We start from the raw sequence: 21,492 nt of genomic DNA on the forward strand, positions 1-21,492 counted from the left end.
ATCTCTCCAGCACGCTTGATATGCTGTTTGAACTACAGTATTTCTCTTAGGGATGTAGCTGGGCTTGATCTGAAGTCTCCACAACTCCCTGCTTTCCTTGGAAGTTTTATGGCTTCATGGATAATTACCAGCCCATTAAAATCCTGTGCTTTGATTCCTATTTGAATTTCTCTGGCTGAAGTTTGCAGACAGTCATTGTTACACCTTTCTTTGCTAGATAAAAGCAGTGTGAATATGCAGCATTTCCTTGCTGGGACAGCCTTCATCCTAAGCAAAGTCATGTCACAGGCTGCTTTTTGATAAGCTCAGAGTTTTTTCAGTCTGTCATTGTAGCTAATGGTGGTGACAGGCTGGTGGTGATAACGCTCAGCACCGCTGGCACAGACTGGTGGATACAGTTAAGCTGTGAAGAACAGCATGAGGTTAATTCTGCTGCAAGTGTTTGAGGCTATGGACACTCCTTTTTAAGATATGCCCAGCTTTTAGCTAATATATGCTAAGGATACGAGACCTCCAAACACTTGGGCCGAGCCCAAGGTTGTCTCCTAGCCTGGAGAGGGGAAGAGCACTTCCACAAAGCAGTCATAAAGTGCCTTATGGATGCATCTGATTTTAGAGGTACAGCTGAACCTCTGGGAATAGATAGTCTTTGATGAATTGTCGTCGTTTTACTTTCAGCCTGTTGCAAGGCACCTACCTGCAAAGAGCAGGCAGTGTGAGAATGTGGCTTTCCAAACTGATCATAACATGAATTCAGTTGCATTAGCATGGTTATATACAGATAGTATCAAAGCAAGTGAGCTCTCCCTAACATGGTGTCTGCTTGGCTCAGTGGTGGAGGATCAGCCAGCAGGTTGAAGCCCCACTATAACAGCTCCAGTTTAGAGACATAGATCAGGGCTGTGGGTGGCTCATGGCCCTTCCCAATGCTCCAAAGAAAGAAGACAGATTTCAGTTCTTCACATGGGTGAAATGGGAAAGAATTTGGTGGCAAAGGGGAACTGAGTTGGAAATGCTTTGCCAACCTCTCCATCAGCCACAACCAGCAGCTGCTACTGCCCTGCAAGGCGCAGGGCCCTCTCCCTGTGTGTGACAAAAGGAATGAGATTCAGTTTTAAATGGAAAAATACTCCAGCAGGGCCCCCATGCTCTAAATTAAGCCACAGCTGAGCCAAGAGGGGTATTGGGTTTCTCCCTTCATTCTCTCCCTCTGAGCCCAGCTCAAGAGCTGACTGCTCCCATGGGACTGAGCAGCCTCACTCAACAAATGCCACCTCAATCCCATGCGTCTCTACTTACAGCTCTGAAACCCATCTGCATGCAGGGAGTGAGATCCTAGGCTTTAGAGCAGCTTGTTTGTCAGCAGGGATGGTTATCTGCAGGGTGCAGATAACAGATAAGGTCATTCCATTGCCTAGCTGACCTAATTGGGGCATTTTTTTCAGGAATGGGAGGGGATTGTGAGGAGAGGAGCTGAAGGCTTTGACCTGATGCCAGTTGTCCCTGACAGGTGGTGGGAGCCTTCTTCAGAGTCCTTCCCCAGGGCAGCAGGAGGTCCTGGGATCTTTGATGAGATTGGTGTGTCATGGGGGATGCCATACTCTGGGAGCTGAGAGGGGTCCTGAGTGTGACCTTGGATGGATCAATGTATGAACAGATGGATGGGACACACATCCCTTTCTCCTGAGCCATCCTGCTAGCATGGAGGAGTCTGCTGAAGTCCTTGTTGGGTTGGCATGTGCCACTTTCGCGTGGGGAACCCGATAGGGCAATCTAAGGCAGTATAAAAAATAAACAACTGTGGGTTATTATAATCCTTTTTTCTTCCATTTCACCCCAGAGAGTGCAGGGAGACAGCAGTGTAAGACAGGAACCAAGAAGAGCCTCCTTTGGTGTCCCCACCAAATATCTCCAGTCCCATCACCATGGGACAGAAGCAAGCGCCTTCTGTTGAACCCCACCACCTTCCACTTGCTGGTTAGCACACTACACCAAGGTCTGGACTCAGCTCGTGTGCCACAGCTTCCAACAACCATTAGAAAAAAGCTATAATTAAAAGCAGCTCAAAGCCATAAACAGCCGCTTGTCATAAAGCACTGGGGCAATAAAACACAGAGGTGTCCTCTGTACTGAGGCAGGCATGCTGGTCACATTAAAAATAGATCTTTTTATATTAGAAATCAAGAGAGAGGGTTTTCTTTTCTCCCAGTTTTTTCATAATATCTATAAATTAAAGCTAAATAATTTTTATCACCACAGTTCTCAGAGCCTCATGAAAAACTTATGCCCAGCCCTCCACTGGTGGTGTTCTTTCAATCCAGCAAGATCACAAATTACTCAGGATTTTAAAAGAGAGAAAATAAAAATCTATCATCATTCTGAAACTTTGTATGCTGATGCTCAGGGAGAGCAGCATGATGGGGCTGGAACCTGCTCCCTGGAGCCTCCCAGCATCCCAAAAGCGAGATCCCCATCTCCTCCAGCTTCCAAAACACTGAGCTTCCAGCACTGCTTGGGATTGTTAGGATCCTGGGGCGTGACCTGTTGGTTTTCCTGTGCCCCTTTGCTTTGTTGCCTTCCTGTACCACGCTGCCACCAAGCAAGTCCATGTCCATCTGCACCCGCTGGTGGGGCGGGCAGAGCCTCAGATTTCCCTCCTGCAGAGGTTCTTTGACGTATGGCCATGACTGGCAGTAAACCCCTGCTCTCCAAAGGCACACAGAGCATAATAAATTGTGTTGCTGCACTTATCTGCACTGATCGCTTAATTACTTTGCCTGTAAGCACCCACTCAATTATGCCAAGGTCTAAAGAGATGAAGTTCCAAGAGCTGCTGCAGCAGGACCAAGGCTCAGGGGCATCCTAGGGGCAGGCTGCCAAATCCTGCCCAGCTGCTGCAATTTAAAATGGCTCATTGAGTGCTGAAAGTATTGGCAATTTAGTGCCAAGGGTCTCTCTATGCACATCAATTTAAAAATGTTGCCAAAACCCCTTTTTTATTCGTGGCCAGTGCCATCCTGGGTGCCTATCCTGGGGATCCGCCCTCCAGAGCCCAGAACATGACTTCTTTCACCCCAAAGCAGACAAACCCACAGAGGTATTTATAAAAGCCAGGGATGTTATTTCTCTCCTTTGACCCTACAGGCAGCCCAGAAGATGGTCCAGGGTGGCAGCTCTCCCCAGATCTCTCAGGGCTTTGGTAGAAATTGCTTCCACAGGACACAGGGATGGGACTGATGCTGCATTTATTTTAATAACTTGGCTGACCTGTATTTGCCCATCCTGAAATAATGAGGCCACAACCCAGTGCAGCCCCTTCCTATCTCGTTTTGTTTGCAAATGCAAAAGCTGACAAGCCACAAAGACACTCAGAGGGATGGAGCATCTCTGGTATGGAGACAGGCTGAGAGCACCAGAGAAGAGAAGGCTCCAAGAAAAACTTAGAGCAGCTTCCAGTGCCTGAAGGGGCTGACAAGAAGTCTGGAGAGGGGCTTTTGACAAGGGCAAGTAGGGACAGGACAAGGGGGAATGGCTTTAAACTGTCAGAAGGTGGGTTTAGATTAGATACCGGGAAGAAGTTCTTCCCTGTGAGGGTGGTGAGGCCCTGGCACAGGTTCCCCAGAGAAGCTGTGGCTGCCCCATCCTTGACAGTGTTCAAGGCCAGGTTGGACGAGGCTTGGAGCAATCTGATCTAGCGGAAGGTGTCCCTGCCTGTGGCAGGGGGGGCTGGAACTGGATGAGCTTTAATGTCTCTTCTAATCCAAACTATTCTGTGATTCTAAGGGGCCCCTAAATTTGTTTTATAAAGGTGTAGCAACCTCTGAGCCCTGTGCTGATTTAAACACCACCTGAGACAGGGAGGAATTGCACCTTTTGGCTCCGTGCCTCAGTTTCCCCATTACCATGCAATGATATTTGCTTCCCCTCTAATCCAAGGCAATGGAGGCTTCCTCCTCCCTTGCAGGGCTCAAAGCAGGGCACCAAAACACCCCCGCGAGGGGGACTGCTCCCTGCGGGATGTCTCCCACACGTTGGGGCTCCCCTGGCCAGCCCCGGGCAGCGCTCCCTGGCCCGGGTGCGCTTTGGCAGGCAGGACGGGTGCTCTCCGGCAGCTGCGGTGACAGACAGCTCCTGAACCAGCCCCCCTCTGCAGTGCTGCTCTAAAATAAAAATACCTCCCGCCTGCTCCTCTCCACTCCCCGCCAAACTTCCTCCGGGGGCAAGGTGGGGGACGGCAGCCCCAAAATACACCCGGGCAGACACTCCCCCAGCAGCGGCCGAGGGATGCTGTAGGGGAAGCCAACAGCCCCCCAAAACCCTCCTTCCCCCCCCGCCCCCTTTCTATTCTCCCCTCCCGCAGCCCCCCGCTGCGGTGCCGGACGCTGGATCCCCGCACCCTCTGCCGCCTCCCCCTGCGACCCCGGGGTTCAAGGTCAGTAGCGGGGAGCGGTGCGGTGCTGAGCGGGGTGGGGGGGATGCCGGGGTGCTGACACGCTGCTCCCGCAGCTCCGCGGCTTTTGATCACCTCTGCCTAGCGCCCACCGCCCGCCCGGGGTCCCGAGGCGGCGGAGGGGAGCGCAGGGATAACGATGCTGCAGCCCCGCCGCAGCTCGGAGCTGGGGCGGGGGGGGGCTCCCCTAGGCACACCCGTGCACCTGACTCAGCAGCTCGGGAGCCACTGGGAGTTAAAACTGTCCGAGGGTCGTCCCCCGCCCAGCACCCCTGACCCACCGCAGGGTCCCCAGCGGCAGCCGGGGGTCGGTAACTGCCCCCCCGCCAGGCTCAGTTTCGGGGTGGCCTTGCCCCTCTCTCCATCCCAAAAAATCCAACTTTGAAAAGCTTGGGAATGAATTACAAAAGCTTTTCAAAGCCACTTCTGTGATTGCCCCCATGCCGCAGGGGACGCGGCGCAGCGGCACCAGGACAACTCCCCCCCCTCACCAGGACTAGCGTTCCCTCCAGCTAGTTACCCCGCATCGTTGCTAAAAAGCTCCAAAGCTCTAAAAAACTCAGTGACCGAAAGAAAATAAATTAAAAAAAAAAATAATAATAATTAACAAAAAAAAAAAAGTCGTTTAAATAAGCACCCTCAGCACAAGCTCCGCGAGGCAGATGCAAAAGCAGAAGGTGACCGGGTCGCCTTTTACTGCTGCCTATAAGCAGAATTCCGCCCCTTTCTCCCCCCAAAGCGCACCGCGCCGCAGCGGGGTGGGGGGAGATATCACGGATGCGGGGCAGTGCCCCAGGCAGCGTATTCCGCAGCAGCCGGGGCGCTGCGGAGCTCGGGTCGGGCTGAGAAGCACGTTAATTACTCGAGGTTAATTAGCGTCGGGAAGAGTAATTAGCCCGGGCTAATTGCGGGGATGGGTGCGGCAGAGCCGTTGGTGGGGGCCTGAGATTAGTAGCTGGGAGCGGTTTGGGCTCGGGGGGCTCCTAAAGCCCCCAAGAGCCTGGGGCTGGGTAGAACCCCAGCTAAAAGGTGAACAGCAGCCCAGGGTAAAGGAGCAGGGCCATCTCATTATATTCTTTCCAGCCGGAGTGTCCCTGTGCTCTACCATGGATTTCTTCTAAGGTGCAGTTAGGAATTAGGGGAGGGACACCAGAAACGTGCTGGAGGACCCCCATCCTGGGTGGGTGGTATCCTGGAGCATCTCTGAACATTGGGATGGATGCACTTTGGTGGGTAAGAGCTGGAAGAGCCTTTTATCAGGGACACCTAGCTGAGCTGTCCCCACATCCTGGCTCCTGGGTGGGTTTTGCAGCAGCGCTCAGCAGCAACCGCTATGCACTGAGCATTCACCCCCAGGTACTACCATCTTCCTTCAGCTACCACCCTTTAAGAAAGCCCCCAAAGCAGAGCAGCTAAGGACCAGCAGCAGTTCTTGGTGTTTGAGGGGTAGGAGGGCAGGTGGAGCTCTCAGCCCTGGTTTTCTTACCTTTCCCAGGTCTGGATCCCCTGCATCAGCTAGGGCATTAACCTGCTGCCATGGGGGTTAAAGCGATGCTTCCCAACTACGAACTGGGCTTTTATGCTCTCACCGTGACATGTGCTGTGGTGTACAGTAGTAGTGAGATCTTCCAAGCATCCAGAGGTAATGGCTCCCCATTGCATCCCCCCTGAGGGGGCCCTGGGAGGGGGGACGGGTCTACAGTGGCTGCTTTTACAGCTATTAATACCAGCAGCAGATCCCTGTCTTTAGTCTGGGCACAGAACAGCTTGGGAATCCTTTCCAAGGTTCAGAAAGGACTTTTGCTTTTTTGCCTGCTTTCTCCCTTGTCCCCATTTCCATGGCTCGGGGCTAGAGGCTGTGGCATTTCACAGCTCTCCAGCCAGTGCCCAGAGCAGGCAGTCACCCTGCCTGTACGAGGCTGGTTCACAAGACTTTTGTGTGGAAGCCCCAAAACACCTGTAGATTTCTTGGATTAGATGGGGGTTCCTGGGATCTGCACTGCAAAAAGGCTTTGCTGGGAAGTCTTGCAGAAACAGTTGAGGAGCCCAACTCCTGTGGTTCTTCATGAGAGTTAGGCACTTTTGGGATGCGGTGTTTGAGCCCTGATGGCTCATCATCATGGTGAGGAAGGCTCCTTGCCTTGCTGAAACCCAGGCCCCACTTCCCAGAGCTGTTTCTCTCCCCATAATTCTGATTCTTTTGCAGACAGCATGAACAGAAAGGCCTTTCGGGATGGCATAAAGCCGGGATGGCACTACTTTGGCAGGAAGATGGTAAGAGGAAGATGGACTCAGTCTTTGGTAGCTACAGGTGACACGGTCAGTGCTGAGCACTGCAGAAGCAGAGCTGGTTGTTCTGGTGCTGACATGCTTTGTCAGGAAAATATCAGCCCTGCAGCACCATGGATGCTCTCCTCTGTGTCCACCAAGATGAGGCACTTCGCATCTCCTGGGGGTTTATGACCAAGCTAAAGTGCTCGGGGATCCCTTGGGTGGAAAATGAGAAAAACAGGCGTTGAAAGTTGTGTGGTTTCCCCTCCAGCTGGGTGTTGGGGCAGGGATGCAAGGGCTGGGGACGGTAAAGTACTGGTCCTGCTCCCACAGGATGTGGCCGATTTCGAGTGGGTGATGTGGTTCACGTCGTTCAGGAACGTCATCATCTTCGCCCTCTCAGGGCATGTCCTCTTTGGCAAAATCTGCTCCATGACAGTGCCACAGGTGAGCCAGTGGGATGGATTTGAAAGCACCAAGGTGACCTGGAAGATGTGGAGAGGGTTTGAGGGATGTTCTGTGATGTTCTAGGACAGGGAGGGCTGAGTTGGGGCTTTCACCAAACTGACCATTTGGGTTAGGGCTGCTCCTGTGAGACCCCCCCCACACACAGGGTCCTGTGTCCGGCTCTGAGCCCCTAGCATAAGAAGGACATGGAGCTGTTGGAGTGAGTCCAGAGGAGGCCACGAATATGCTCCAGGGACTGGAGCACCTCTGCTATAGAGATAGGCTGAGAGAGCTGGACTTGTTCAGCCTGGAGAATGGAAGGCTCTGAGGAGACCTTAGAGCAGCTTCCAGTGCCTAAAGGGGCCAACAAGAAAGCTGGAGAGGAGCTTTTGACAAGGGCAGGTAGGGACAGGACAAGGGGGAATGGCTTTAAACTGACAGAGGGGAGACTGAGATGAGATCTGAGGAAGAAGTTCTTCCCTGTGAGAGTGGTGGGGCCCTGGCACAGCTTACCCAGAGAAGCTGTGGCTGCCCCATCCCTGGCAGTGTTCAAGGCCAGGTTGGATGGGGTTTGGAGCAACCTGGTCTAGTGGAAGGTGTCCCTGTCTATAGCAGGGGCTTTGGAACTGGATGAGCTTTAAAGTCCCTTCCCACCCAAACCAGTCTGTGATTCTTCTTGTAGCACCGGGCTGTGGTGTACATGCTGTATGGGTTCTTGGCTGTGCTGAGCAGCATGGGGCCTGTCTACCTGATGATCATCCTCTCCCACTGCCTTGTCCTGTACTCCGTTGCACTGGCCAAGCAGAAGTGGCTCTGCTACGTGGCTGGGCTCTGCTGTCTTGCCTCCTTCAAGATGGAGCCATTTAGCTCGTGGCAGGTAGGTGCTGTCTTGGGCCATGCATCTGCCTCATGTCCAGCCCACTTGTGTCTGTCTCTTTGGGTTTATTTCCAAGGCGGGATCCTGGGGCACCCGCAAACGTGGCCTCTTCTGATGGTACATCAGAGGTCCACCTGAGTCCTTGCTGGTCAGTCAGCAGCTTGTCAGCCATGGAATAAGTGCTCCTGCTCCGTGCTTCAGCTTCCCCATCTGTAACACAGTGCTGGGTTGGATCCATGCCTGTCTCTTAGGCCTCTGTTCAGTTAAGATGATCTCTCTCTGGCAGGTGGAGAGGAACCCAGGAAGGATCTTCAGTCCCTCGGAAGGACAGTGCCCTCCCTGCCTGCTGCTTAGCTCCTGAAATGTGTGTGTGTCCCTGCATCAGGCTTGTGCTGGCTTTTCTTCACTCCCTGGGGAGGGTTACGTCCCTATGGCAGGGTAAATGCTCCCACCCCAGAGTAAAGCCTCTGTTACCCACAGCTGCCTGGTAAAGACATGGCCAAGAGGATCTCCTCCAGGATGTAGGAACCAGCTGGGAAATCAAGCCCTGGTTTTCTCTTTCTAAGAGCAAGGCTCATTAGTTCCTGGGACAATTGGTGTCAGAGAATAATTAGAGGCTTTATGTGGTGTCCCAGGAATGACATCGTCCACAGAGCAAGGGCACACAGAAGTGACACCATGTGCCTGGTGGTAACTTTTGATTTCTCATCCAGAGCGGGTTTGTAACGGGAGCTTTTGATCTTCAAGATGTCCTTTTCTATGGAGGAAGTGGGTTCACCATCATGCGCTGCATGAGCTTTGCACTTGAGAGCGCTGAGAAGAAAGAGGGCATCTACTCCATATTTGACCTCCTCAAGTACAACTTCTACCTCCCATTCTTCTTCTTTGGGCCTGTCATGACGTTTGACCAGTTCCTTGCCCAGGTGAGTGCTCCTCAATAAACCTTTCCCTGCATTTGTTTGCTTGGGTTTAATGCCTACAAAACCCCACCTTTTGCCACAGTGAAGATGCAAATGGTTGTAGTTTCTCATGGTCACCTGCAGTGTGTGGCCATAGTCTGGGCTGCACAATGATGCTGTGATTTTTGTGGGGAGAGGCATAAACTGATGGGGTTTTAACCTTCCCTTCTGGGACATTGCCACTGATCAGTTCAGAAGGGAAGGCATTGCTGTGGTGAAAGCATCATGCTGGGGTGAGGAGGGGAATGCTCAGATCATGTCTTTGGACACCTGCACTGCTCGGTGCCTCAGTTTCCAAGTGCTGCCACACTAGCTGCCCCACTGTACTGTGCTGGGAGGTCATGGTGAAGGCCAGACCTGTGGTGCCTGTCTGCAGGGCCTCTGCATGCAGATGGCTGGAACAGCAAGGGCAGTCTTATGCTTCCATCCAGCTGGTTTGCCCAAGAGGTGACCACCCAGCATTCCTGGGAATGGTCTCTGTGTCTTCAGATGAAGTTATTTCTCTAGAAATAAATAAGATCACAAATAGAAATAAATGAAGAAGCAACCAGGGGCTTCCTCTGATCTCCATGAAATACTCTGGTGCCCCAAGTCTTTGTCTGTATCACACAAAACCAGGGAAGCTTTGTGAAGAGCAGACTCCAAACAGCACTGGAAAACATGAGCAGAAGGCTGGGCTGGGACCAGCAGACCTCTGGGGCTGTTTCACAGCTAAGATGATGAAAAGCAGCAGTGCTCTGTCCTTCCTCACTTTTCCCATCTCAACATCCTTTTACACCAATGATCAATCTTGGCCATCAAAGCTGACTGGTACTGCTTGCTGAGGAAGGGACCTCTTGGTCAGCAATGGTGCTGGGAAAGACTGCCACCACTCCTCTGTTTCCTTTCAAATAAGAACAGCTACATTGAGTTTTTGGACCCAAATTGACCTTTGATTGCAAGAGCATTCTTCTTCATCCTAAGCTTTTACCTTTGCAGGTGCCCTTCTCACCCCATGTTCCCCTTTTTTTTCCCCCTTTTTCATCAGTCTTTCCCATGAAATGGGCAGTGCTGGCTTCTCCTAACACTGCAGTCAGGTGTCTGTAAATCAGGGCATTAAACTGTCATGTCTCCAGTATATGAACTCCACCATTCCTACAAGGCTTGATCTGGAAGGGGTGTTATTTACATCATCATAGAACGGCTTGGGATGGAAGTGACCTTAAAGATCATGTATTTCCAACGCCCTACTCTTTGCACAGCCCCAGACCAGAATATCTATGGGCACTTAATAAGCAACTGCCCTCTACGCTGCTTAGAACACTTACCCTGAAGGCACGAGAAGTCCCAACGCCTTTCCCACGCCCTGGCCAGGGGTCCTGTCTTGGCCTGGCCACTACTGCCACCTCCTGGCTAAACGCTCCCCTGCTCTGCTGGAGCTGCCTCTGCCGCAGAGGTGAATTCCATACTGCCCAGCAGCAATTATGGGGACAGGCAGAAGGGGTCCCTTCCCAGCGTGAGGTGTGCAGCCCAGTTAGGAAACCCATCTGTATATTTGGCTCCTACTGGTGCTACATCCTGGTGGAGACCTTGCACCTCTATGTGTGATGGGACCTCATCTATACCGGGGCTTGGTCTACCCCATGTAAGCTGAAAAGCATCTTCCTTACCAGGATCAAAGGAACAAAATCACTTCTGTAGGGGTGGAAGTGTGGAGAACCCAGCCCCGAACACAAGGGGATGATGCCACTGCACTCAGACATAAGGGTGAGAGGAAGTGGCCTCAAGCTGCACCAGGGGAGGTTTAGATCGGATATTAGGAAATATTTCTTCACTGAAAGGGATGTCAAGCACTGGAACAAGCAGCACAGGGAAGTGCTTGAGCCACCATTCCTGAGGTATGCAAATAAATACTAATAAATAATACAAATAAATTTTGAAGAGACCTGTAGATGTGGTGGTTGGGGACATGGTTTAGTGGTGGACTTGGCAGTGCTGGACCTGGTGATCTTAAAGGTCTTCTCCAAATGTTCTTCTCTAAATGTTTCTATGAAAGGGGTCTCTGTGTCCTCCCACACATCTTCATGCCAGAGCCTGTCCTCCCTCGGCTTCTCTTCCAGCTCAGGGTCCGGTGGCCTCTTTGTACCCTTGAAGCACTTGGCATTTAACAGACATGAAAGAAATCTGGCAAAGGCTTTAATACGCAGAAATCATCTGGATTTGATGACGGGGCTGGTGCAGCAGCCTGTGGATTATGCTGGGGGATCTCCCACCTCTTGCAGGAATAAAGGGAAAGTAATAAACATAAGAGGATTTCAAATACAGCAGCAATTTTTACGGCAATGCGGGGAAGTGAGGACATCAGTCTGCCCAGCGTAATCCTGAAAGCTTGCTTGGATGGTGATTATGTTACAACAGCCAGAGATATGACAGCCCTGGGAGGAAAAGCCCGGCCCCCTGTTTGTACAAGACACAGTAGAGATGAAATCCCCATGGATTAGGTTCCAGCCTATTCAGGATGGCCTCTCAAGCAGCTCCCCTCTCATTTCGAGCAAGTGTCTGCAGCAGAAGTTATAGAGATCATCAGTCATTCTCCTCCTCCCAAATGACCCTGGCCACAAAATATACACCTGGCCCTGGCAGACCTACAGGTGTGATACCTGCCCTGTTCCCAACCTCTCCTGGGCAAGGCACTATTTACAAGGGCCTGTAGTGATAGGACAAGGGGGAATGGCTTTAAACTGACAGAAGGGAGATTTAGATTGGATATTAGGAAAAAATTCTTCACTGTTCTTATATTAGAAAGAAGTTCTTCCCTGTGAGGGTGGTGAGGCGCTGGCACAGGTAGCCCAGAGAAGCTGTGGCTGCTCCATCCCTGGCAGTGTTCAAGGCCAGGTTGGATGGGGCTTGGAGCAACCTGGTCTAGTGGAATTTGTCCCTGCCCATGACAGGGTGTTGGAACTGGATGAGGTTTAAGGTCCCTTCCACCCAAACCATTCTGTGATTCCATGTCCTTCCCTCAATCTGTGGCATCCTGTAGATGTGATGGGTATGGGCATTTACTCCTCCCTAGTGACCCGTGCACAGTGCCACCCTTAAGCAACCTTGGCTTTCTGAACATGTCCCTGCAGAACAAGCATAAACCCCAGCTCCCTGGTTGGTGTGGTTTTCACCCCAACTTGGGTCCCTTAGGTACAGCCAGACCTGTCACTGGGGTGTCACACCATGTGCCTGCTCTGCTGGAAAACCCAACAATGGGAACAGCCTTTGCTAGAAGGGTGATCCAGGAAGCACATTGCTGCTGTACTCAGCACGAAGGTGGGGGTGTTGGAGGGACCTCCTTGGGTGTTCCTAAATCAGTGGTGATTTGGGCCATGTAGGTCATGGTGTGATTTGAAAGGCAGCATTGAGTCCCTGTTTGGACCATTTGCCTGGATGGAAGAACACACTGCCTGTATCTCATCTGAGCCCTTTACTGGTTTGCCATCTGGGCAGGTGAGCAACCGAGAGCTAAGACGCAAAGATGACGAGATGAGGAATATCCGGGTCAATGCCCTCATCCACGCTGGGGCCATCATTGCCGTGGACATCTTCTTCCACTTCTTCTACATCCTCACTCTCCCTTCTGACCTGAAGTTCATGAACCGCCTCTCGGACTGGTCCTTGGGTGAGTGGCCGTGCTTGGACACATTCACGCATGTACTCAGCTTCAGGGCAGTGGTGAGTGATTCCGATCTCCAGTCATCCTTACTGAGAGGCTTTGGCAATGCCTATGTTGGACAGGTTTGAAAAAAGCCCCTCTTCTTCCCATTGATAATGCACAGATCTGGGGTCAGGCAGCCCTGGAAAGCAAATGGTGTTGGTCTGATGTTCTCACAAGGTCCCAGTGTAAATTGTTTAGCTGTGGGTTTAAGAGGCTGAGCACCATTCCCATTGCATTTGTCCTGGGCTGTAAGGGAGCTCAGCACCTCTGAAAAATCAACCCCATGTTGTTGTTGTAAGAGGCACATCTCATATCTCAGATGCCTTCTCAGGTGGCCACCTATTATAGGTGTTTGTGAGCCACTGAAATAGCCTCTGTGTGTAGGTTGTACAGAGAGCAGCTCAGGGGGTTGTAGCTGCTGTCTTCAGTCTCCTAATGGAGGGTTGTACAGAAGGTGGACTCTTCCTGGAGGGTGGCAGGGAAGAAGCAGGACACAGCAAGCAAGGCGCAGCAATAGGAATTAGACATCTTTAGTGTTTGTCCCTGCAGGGTTTGTCTTCCAGTGTCAGATTCCTCCCCAAGACTTGACTCTTATTTTTGCTCCAGCTGGCCTGGCCTACTCCAATTTGGTGTATGACTGGGTGAAAGCTGCTGTCATGTTTGGGGTGATCAACACCATTGCCAGACTGGACCATTTGGACCCACCCCAGCCTCCAAAATGCATCACCATGCTCTATGTCTTCGCAGAAACGTGAGTACCCCACATGCATCTCATGAAGAGAGATGGCATGTTTGACCTGAATGAAACATGCATGGAGGGGAGGACATCTGGGCTGGGATTCTGAGGAGCTGGCCTGTGAGGTGGAGACTATCTACATTGAATATATATACTGAACCTATAGCCTAGACCTGGCCATAGACCAGGGAAATATTCTTGGGCAGGAAGCAATAGATAAGAAGAGAGGTTATCACCATGTAAACAGTGGGACCTGTTTAGGAAGGAACATGGGAAACTGTTATGCCCAAGTACCTTGCCAGGGGACTGAGTACCTTCTTTGGCTGACTGCTGTGTGGAAAGGTGTAATTCATTACACTGTGTGTTTTAACATACTTTTTATCATCTGCATTTTAGGCATTTTGACAGAGGGATTAATGACTGGCTATGCAAGTAAGTGTTAACCATCTCTAGTCTGGTCCAGGGTCTTCTCTTTCATCACATAGCAATGAAGCATTTAATGCTGTTTGTCGCAAAGCTGAGGTGTCTTCTCTTGTGAATGAATCTCACTATGGCATGAAGTCATATTTGGTCTGTTTATCCCTTAGACCATTGAATTAATCACCACAAAGAGCCACAGCCCCCTGCCAAAGTTAGGAATAAGACAGTCCTGTCCAGAGATCCCTTTAAGTTTAGCATTCCCTCGACAGAGTTGGGTTCATATTACACCAAGATGAAAGGGGAATTGAGCCCAGGTCTCCCATATCCTGGGTCTCTCATATCCTGGTATCCAAGGGTGGCCTGAGCTGTATCTACACCTTCCTGAGCCTGTCAGCTATCTTCAGCCACAAGTTCACACCAGTAAACCTGTACTGAAGGTAGTGGCTGCTCGGTAATGAAATCCTGTGCACCAGCAAGTCTGAGATAGCCTGCAGCTCTACAGATCCCTATGGTTTATCAACCCTTTATCTGCAAGAAGGGGAAAGGGTAGTATTTTGTCCTGAAGGAGCTGTGGGCTTGTGAGGAACACAAGCCACAAGCAGCTGGACTGCAGAAAAGATCAGTTTGTTGCTAGAACGTGTCAGCCAAAACATAGAATCATAGAATCATTAGGGTTGGAAAGGACCTTAAGATCATCTAGTTACAACCCCCCTGCCATGGGCAGGGACACCTTACGCTAAATCATATCACCCAAGGCCTCGTCCAACCTGGCCTTGAACACTGCCAGGGATGGAGCATTCACAACCTCCTTGGGCAACCCATTCCAGTGCCTCACCACCCTAACAGGAAAGAATTTCTTCCTTATATCCAACCTAAACTTCCCCTGTTTAAGTTTGAACCCGTTACCCCTTGTACTATTACTACAGTCCCTAATGAAGAGTCCCTCTCCAGCATCCCTATAGCCCCCCTTCAGATACTGGAAGGCTGCTATGAGGTCTCCATGCAGCCTTCTCTTCTCCAGGCTGAACAGCCCCAACTTCCTCATCCTTCCTTTCTTGCTGGGGTGCTCCATGTTGACCTGCCTGTGAGGGGCTTGTGGTGGGTGAGCATGGGATAAGGGACTCCAGAGTGGTCTCACGGACTACAAGGAGCACTAACCACTTTCCTTGGCCATTAGGTACGTGTATGATCACATTGGAGAGAACCATGACAACATCATTAAGGAGCTTGTGGCCTCCATCGCCACCTTTGCAGTCACCACCCTGTGGCTAGGACCATGTGAGATCATTTACATCTGGTCTGTCTTCAACTGCTTTGGCCTCAACTTTGAGCTTTGGGTACAGAAGTTCTTCCAGCAGGAGCCCTTTGCCAAACTGGAGGTGAGAAGCTGGGCTGCAAGTGAATGGGGAAAGGTCAATGGGCCCGGGACCAAACTCTGGAGCTGGAAAACATCCATGACTGTAGGAAGATAAAACTTTTTTATACAAGTCAGATCCATTTTTGTCCGAGACTGAAGAGCAACATCACTGATGAAGTTATGCAGCTCCATGTCCAGGCCTCCTGTGTGGAGACCTGAAGCTTTTTCCTGTGGTCTTTAGCATCCTTACAATCAGCTACTTAACTGGCTGAGGGAAACACAGTCCTGGTGCTCTGTATCCCTTCATTTTATGCACTGTGTCACCCACGCAGAACAAATTCCCACCCGCCCTTACTGACATTTCAGCTGGGTGTGGAGCTTTCAGAGGGAAAATGGAGGTCCAAGAGAACCAGAAGTGCAACCCCAACAAGTCTCAAAGTACCACAGATGTACACACAGTCTGAGGTCTGTCCCTGGTGAATTATTTATACATTTCCATATAAAAATAGCTCATTCTTGTTCTGCAAAACATCATGATATTCTGAGTGGTTTTGATGTTTTGATCTGATTTCTGATAAAAACAAAGTTTTAGGTACTAGATTGAATCATTTTCCAACCACTCCAAAGCTTAGTCCTCTGTCTCTGGGACCAAGGTACCTCAGGGATATGTTGGAAATAAAACTCGGGAAACTCCATCCTAGAAACAATTATGTTGCTTATTTGTTTTGCCCAATCTAAAGTCTGGAGGTCCTAAACCAGCTCAGTAAAGACCTCTTTTGAACAAAAACTTTGGAGAGGAGTCCTCCTATTTGCTTCCCTTGCTGAACTTTTAACCAGATTATAGCACTCACAGGCAGTGAAATCTCCTTCCCTGCGGCACCGCAATTCTCAGCACTAAGTGGCCTGGGGATTCATCTTGCTCTTTGAAGGTTGCTATAAACCACTTCCCTGCCCCACTCACAGCAGCTGCTCCTGAAGATTATATGTCAGTGACAATTTCACTCTGCTGCTGTCATTGGGTTTTCAGCTTGTTGTTTTTTTTTTAAGTCCTAAGAAACAATTTCTACTGGGAGCAGGGAGTGATATGCACATAGGGCTAATAATAATCCCGGTGTAAAACAGCATCCGTCTGCCTTGAGGAGTGGCTTACCCCGGGCAACAGATGAAGAAAGCAGTACTCAACCTTTACCATTAACATCAAACCATGTATAACATCTTGCCCCTACCCGTGGGACCTTGAAACACCAATCAGGAATCCCACTATGAGTCCAGCAGCAGAGCACAAGTTTTACCTTTTCTGCATGTTTCTTCATCCCAAAGACACTAAAGGCTGCTCTAATTTCTGCCTAACCCTTTGGGATCCCAGCCAGAGTTTGGCAGGAGTTGGACCACTGTTTCTCTTATCCTTACAGCCCCATTTTTCCTCACTCTCTGCTCCTGTTCCCACCACAGGCCAAAATGTCAGCAGCCATGTCTCGGCGGATTAGGGCAGTTTTTGGGGCTGTGAATTTCTGGGCTATCATCCTCTTCAACATCCTAGCCCTCAACAGCCTGGAGTTTGCGCTGCTGGTGACGAAGAGACTTCTTCAGACAGGTAAGGTGCTACCAGCCTTCCCCATTGAGGGACCCTCGTCTTGATGGGAGGATGCTGGTAGGGGGGGCTGAGGACTGGGACTTCTGAGTCCTCTTGGATACAAAGTGACCTGGCCATTGGGTTGTTATGTGGCTGCTCCCAGTGTGCCTCATTCTCATGGAAAAGGTGCAGGCAGTGGTTTCTTAGCTCCCACCCTTCTCATGTGAGCTCTCTGGGGCACAAGCTGCTTTTCAGGTGTGCTTATACAGCTCCTAGCACAGCCAAGTCTGTGATTTAGACTCCTTACAGCAATGCAAAGGTCATATTCACCCCACCAAGGTGGGCTGAGTCCCTGGTAATGAAATGGTCTCCTTGCTGGAGAAAGTGATTTACTTGTCCTGCCTCATCTCCTTTCTCTTGAGCAGTTACTCCTGCATCAACCTGAAGTTGACAGGTACAAATCCTTATGTTGCAGTACATTAGAAATGTACAGCAAATATGTACATTTCTAATCAGTGGATGGTGGCACCATTTTGAAGTCTTCTTGAGAACCCCAGGGTATAAATAGCCATCAGGAGCCCATGTCCTCCAGCCCTCTCTGGGATGGGGCTGGCGTAGGAAACAGCTAATGTGACACTCTGGGCTCAGTGTGCCAGAAGTGCCTGCCTGCTGAGCTAGCTGGCTTTTGCTGGTTGCATTATTCATTTCAGAGGTCCTGTTTTAGCAGGTACAAAGCCTGTGTCTCCTCTCTGCTGTGGATACCAGATTTGTGATTACAAATGCCATCAGATCCTTCATAAGTAAAAGGAAGAGCTCCCAGCTCTCAGTCACTTACGTAGGTAACAAAAACATGTGTTTTCCTAGGTGTACGTTGTGTCCCCACTGGGTAAAGAACAAGGCTGGGGTTGATCTTCAGCATCAGTGGGGCCTAAAACTTCCACAAGGTCACAGTGCTGAACAACGATGGACATGGGCAGATTGAATAGGCAGAAAGTCAACCAAGACTAAACCTGGGGAGAATGAGTTTTGGGGGTAAGACAGTGCTCAAAGCTACTCCAGCATGTTCCCACATTAGCTGTGGTCCATAATGCTTTGGTGGGCTCTGGCACAGCTTCATCTAAAATCTGACCCTGGGGTTTTGTCTCTTCTCCCAGTGAAGCTGTAGGGTTGGATCCACAACTGAAAATGCCACTGGCCATCATGAACTTGTAGGACCTCCTAAACCCACCTGAGAGGCAGCACTGCTGGAGAGAAGAGCTGGCCTTGTTAGGCAAGCAGCCGCACCAAGATGACCATGTCTCCCTACATCTTCTAGGTTTCCCTGTCAGCACCTTGTCCATCTGGTTCATCACATACTGTGGAGTGCAGCTGATCAAAGAGCATGAGCGCATCCTGGCCATCAAGGAGGAGAAGGGAGACAAAGCAAAGGCAGAGTAGAGGGAAGCATCAGCAGGCTTGTCCCAAAGCCTCATCCCCCTTCCAGCCACTGCTGCCAGGCCAGCCACTGACTGGGGCTCTCCAAACACTCCTGACAATCGAACTGCTGTATCTTACCCATGTAGAAGTCACCTGGAAGGCACAGGTCACCCCCTTGCTGCAGGAAAGATTTTCTGTGAGACACAGTGGGCATTTTGCAGGCTCCCCATGTGTGACAGACTGCTGAGGTAGGCTCCCAGGACATTTCCTTGATGCTAGAAAGAGCCGTCCCCATAATTCTTCTGACCCTCTGACATGGTGCAGGAGATCTCACCCCCTTCTTCCAGGGGTTCCACCACCACTCAGCTATCCCCCAGCATCTGCAGCCCATGTCTCCCAGAGGAGACTCTCTAAGCTCCACAACTGGAGGTGTTATGGTGGTCCAGACACACAGCTATGAGAAAGAGATTAGCTGGTGCTAAGCTTGCTGTAAGCAGACCACCTCCAGCTCACTTCTAGCCCAAGAATACCATGTTTCCTTCACTACAAGAAGCGGTCAGCATCCACTGTCAAGTGCTCAGCACTTATGGTTGTGCAGTAAGCATTGTGAAATGGCTCAGCACAACCTATACATGCCAAGTAGCTAGAAATATATAGTAGAGTCTTTATAGCAAAGGGTAGGAAGACCAGGATGTCTTTAATACCCAATGAAGGGTATTATCTCCCCACCACTGACAGCAGTGTGGAGTGAGCTGTTACAGCCTCTGCAAAACAGGTCTCCTCAGTACTAAACGTCTTGAAAAAAAGTGATTTAATGCCAATATTAGGCATAGTTAAGGAGAGTGCAGGCACCACACTTGCTTCACAGCCATCGTGTATCACATACAAGTCACCTGGGGACTTGCTGAAGAAACACAACACATGGCTCACAGCTGCTTGGTCCCCAGACCCCAGCACAAGCCCAAAGGGCTCTCCACTGCCGGGTCTCAGGCTGATGTGGCCACCATGACCATCTGCTATGATATATGTTCTGGGACTCAAACCAAATCCCACTTGCACTTTTCAAATGCCATGGACAAAGGGTTAAGCTCACATTCCTGTCCATGGCTGAAGATGCTGTAGCCAACTCTTGCTCATCTCCAGCCATGCATCCCTCAACTGACTTTGGTGCACACAGGCTAAGCCCATGACTGCATGGCTGAATGAGCACACACACTTATATATAACCAAAGCAGAAAGACCCTGAATGAAGGGCAGTGATCTGGGCTTGGGTGGTGGAAGGAAAGCCTATGATAGCTTCCTTGGAGAAGCAGACTTTGGACACTGCATAGGGAATGTATTGAATAAATGTACATGTGTGAAACATGGTGCCCTGGGGGAAAGGTGAAAAATAGCTCTGGCTCTCTTGCACTTTAGAGTAACTTTCAGTGGCCTTATGTCTGAGTTATGTTGATGTTTGGTGAAGGCAGAATCTGGACCACTTTGCAAAGTGGGACAAGATGCTTGGTGCTGGTGTATTCTGGCTTCCCTGTGGATGAAACAGGATCAGTTCCTAGCCAGCTTTCAGCTCTGCCAAAGTACTTTGTAAAGTCCCTGATAAATGTCACTTATTTATGTAGTAAATAAATGTTGGACATCTATGATGACTCCTTCTTGTCACTCTCATGCTGCTGTAATGCAGGTGACACCCTGGGCAACGGGCAGTGCCCTACTATTAGAGCTGAGAGACAAAAGGATCTGTTTTCAAGTCCTCACCTCCCACCCCTAAAGGTGACATGAGACATCACTGATTTAACAGAAACCCACCTGAGTGGCATCACCAGATTGGTGGTTTGGCTGCAGCTTGATTCGTACTTACCTTTATTTTGACTCCACCTTCACACTGGTGAAGTATCACAAGCCTACTGCCATCAAACTGACATCCATGTACTTTCTGGGCTTGAAGCCACATTGGTTTTATTTCTGGGAGCCCAACCAAAACTGTTGGAAGTAAGGGCATGTATTGTGCCTTGGTGGCACCTCTAGTCACATCCCCAAACATCCTTCAGCTGCCAGGCCCATCACCTTTAACACAGGTGTGCTGCTGGACCTTTGGTGGATGTTTCTTGGCATCTCCATTATTTCAGATTTACTCTTTCCCACCAAAACAGCTATGACATATGTGTTTCCTTCCAGGATAAAACACCTCGCCCTCCTCCACAGGGGTGTCCTCACACAGTGAAGCTGCATTGAGCTGCTGAGAAACCATGAACTCCGATCCTGCGGGTGGCTCAGCTCAGGTCCTTGGCTGCCCGGGAGGACAAACAGAGTCACCCACTTCCCAGTGTCAAAGTGGTGACTCACATGGCAAAGCCCAGTGACTCTGCACTGCCCTCCTGACTCGGGTACTCCAGGAGAGAAAATAACCCATTCACTAAGGATCTAAATTTACCCAGCAGCTGCATTGCTGGAGCTGCCAGAAGGAGCTAATCTTAGACACCAACTGAGCGGGTGATTTGCTGGAGAGGCTGTTTATGGGAGAACTTGGGATTTGCCCCTCTTTGCCTGAGGCTCTCCCCTCAGCTATCAGTGCTGTTACAAATGCAGGAGGTCTGGTGGGACAGGAGCACCCAAATGGTCTTACCTCAACCAGCTTAGACTTGCTCAGCAGACCTTCTGCCTCAGTGTATGCCTCTATCGAACAGGATTTATCAACTGTTCCTCTCTCTCCTGGAGAGAAGTATCTTGTCTGATCTGGTTATCACCTGTCTGTTAGCAAAACTCACCTGAGAAGCCAAGAGAAGCAATTGCTTATTGCTGTTGCAAGTACAAATCCCAATTAGTAACTCTACAAACTGTTGCAAGTACAAATCCCAATTAGTAACTCTACACTGGACCCCTGTTCAACCTGACATGGCTATAATTCCTGCATTCAACTTTCTTGGTCTAAAATTGTACATGGGAAGGAATGATCCTGCTACACTGCATCCCCTTAGGATGCTTTCCATGGATCCTCACCTATCCACATGTTGTGGTGGGGTGCTATTGCCCACTTAGAGATATACTTAATAACAGACTCAGTCCACTGATCATTGGAAATCACTAACTGTAGACTTGTTAGATCTGGGGGCAGCTAGCCATGGGCTATCTCAGAACAGCCCACCACCATTCAGGGTTGCTGTCTGTTACACAGCAGTGAGCACTCTCAGGTGAAGGGGAGGGAGTTCCCTGGGGAGGGTTGATTCATCCATTCATGTGGATGAATGGTAACTATGAGCACTGCTCACCCTTATCACATCCACATGTGCCCTCTCATCTGCTTTTA

General features: G+C 50.3%; 1 protein-coding gene across 3 annotated transcripts; it reads left to right on the forward strand.

Annotated features, from left to right (window-relative positions):
* Window positions 1–4,348: 4,348 nt before the first annotated feature.
* Window positions 4,349–19,831, forward strand: HHATL (hedgehog acyltransferase like). 3 transcript variants are annotated; one of them, XM_062603890.1, is made up of 12 exons: window positions 4,349–4,432; window positions 5,946–6,092; window positions 6,657–6,724; window positions 7,055–7,168; window positions 7,851–8,045; window positions 8,759–8,968; window positions 12,479–12,650; window positions 13,293–13,437; window positions 13,819–13,854; window positions 15,020–15,221; window positions 16,652–16,793; window positions 18,088–19,831. In XM_062603890.1, the coding sequence occupies exons 2-12, from the start codon at window positions 5,987–5,989 to the stop codon at window positions 18,207–18,209; spliced, it is 1,512 nt and encodes a 503-aa protein (XP_062459874.1). In that variant the 5' UTR covers window positions 4,349–4,432; window positions 5,946–5,986; the 3' UTR covers window positions 18,210–19,831. The 3 variants fall into 3 exon arrangements, with proteins under 3 accessions (XP_062459874.1, XP_062459875.1, XP_062459876.1); XM_062603891.1 differs by lacking the exon at window positions 18,088–19,831 and adding an exon at window positions 17,637–18,065; XM_062603892.1 differs by lacking the exon at window positions 4,349–4,432 and having other exon boundaries at window positions 5,955–6,092; window positions 6,661–6,724.
* The last annotated feature ends 1,661 nt before the right edge of the window (window positions 19,832–21,492 follow it).

The sequence above is a fragment of the Pezoporus occidentalis genome, unplaced genomic scaffold, assembly GCF_034315485.1.
Source record: "Pezoporus occidentalis ecotype Australia unplaced genomic scaffold, CSIRO_AGI_Poc_V1 ctg82, whole genome shotgun sequence".
NCBI lineage: Eukaryota > Metazoa > Chordata > Aves > Psittaciformes > Psittacidae > Pezoporus > Pezoporus occidentalis.

Bases quoted from the DNA above. Each gene is read 5' to 3' on its own strand.
- HHATL (XM_062603890.1), top strand. From the start codon at position 5,987: ATGGGGGTTAAAGCGATGCTTCCCAACTACGAACTGGGCTTTTATGCT. The intron at 13,855-15,019 runs GTAAGTGTTAAC...CTTGGCCATTAG, and splicing joins ATTAATGACTGGCTATGCAA to GTACGTGTATGATCACATTG. The intron at 16,794-18,087 runs GTAAGGTGCTAC...TACATCTTCTAG, and splicing joins GAAGAGACTTCTTCAGACAG to GTTTCCCTGTCAGCACCTTG.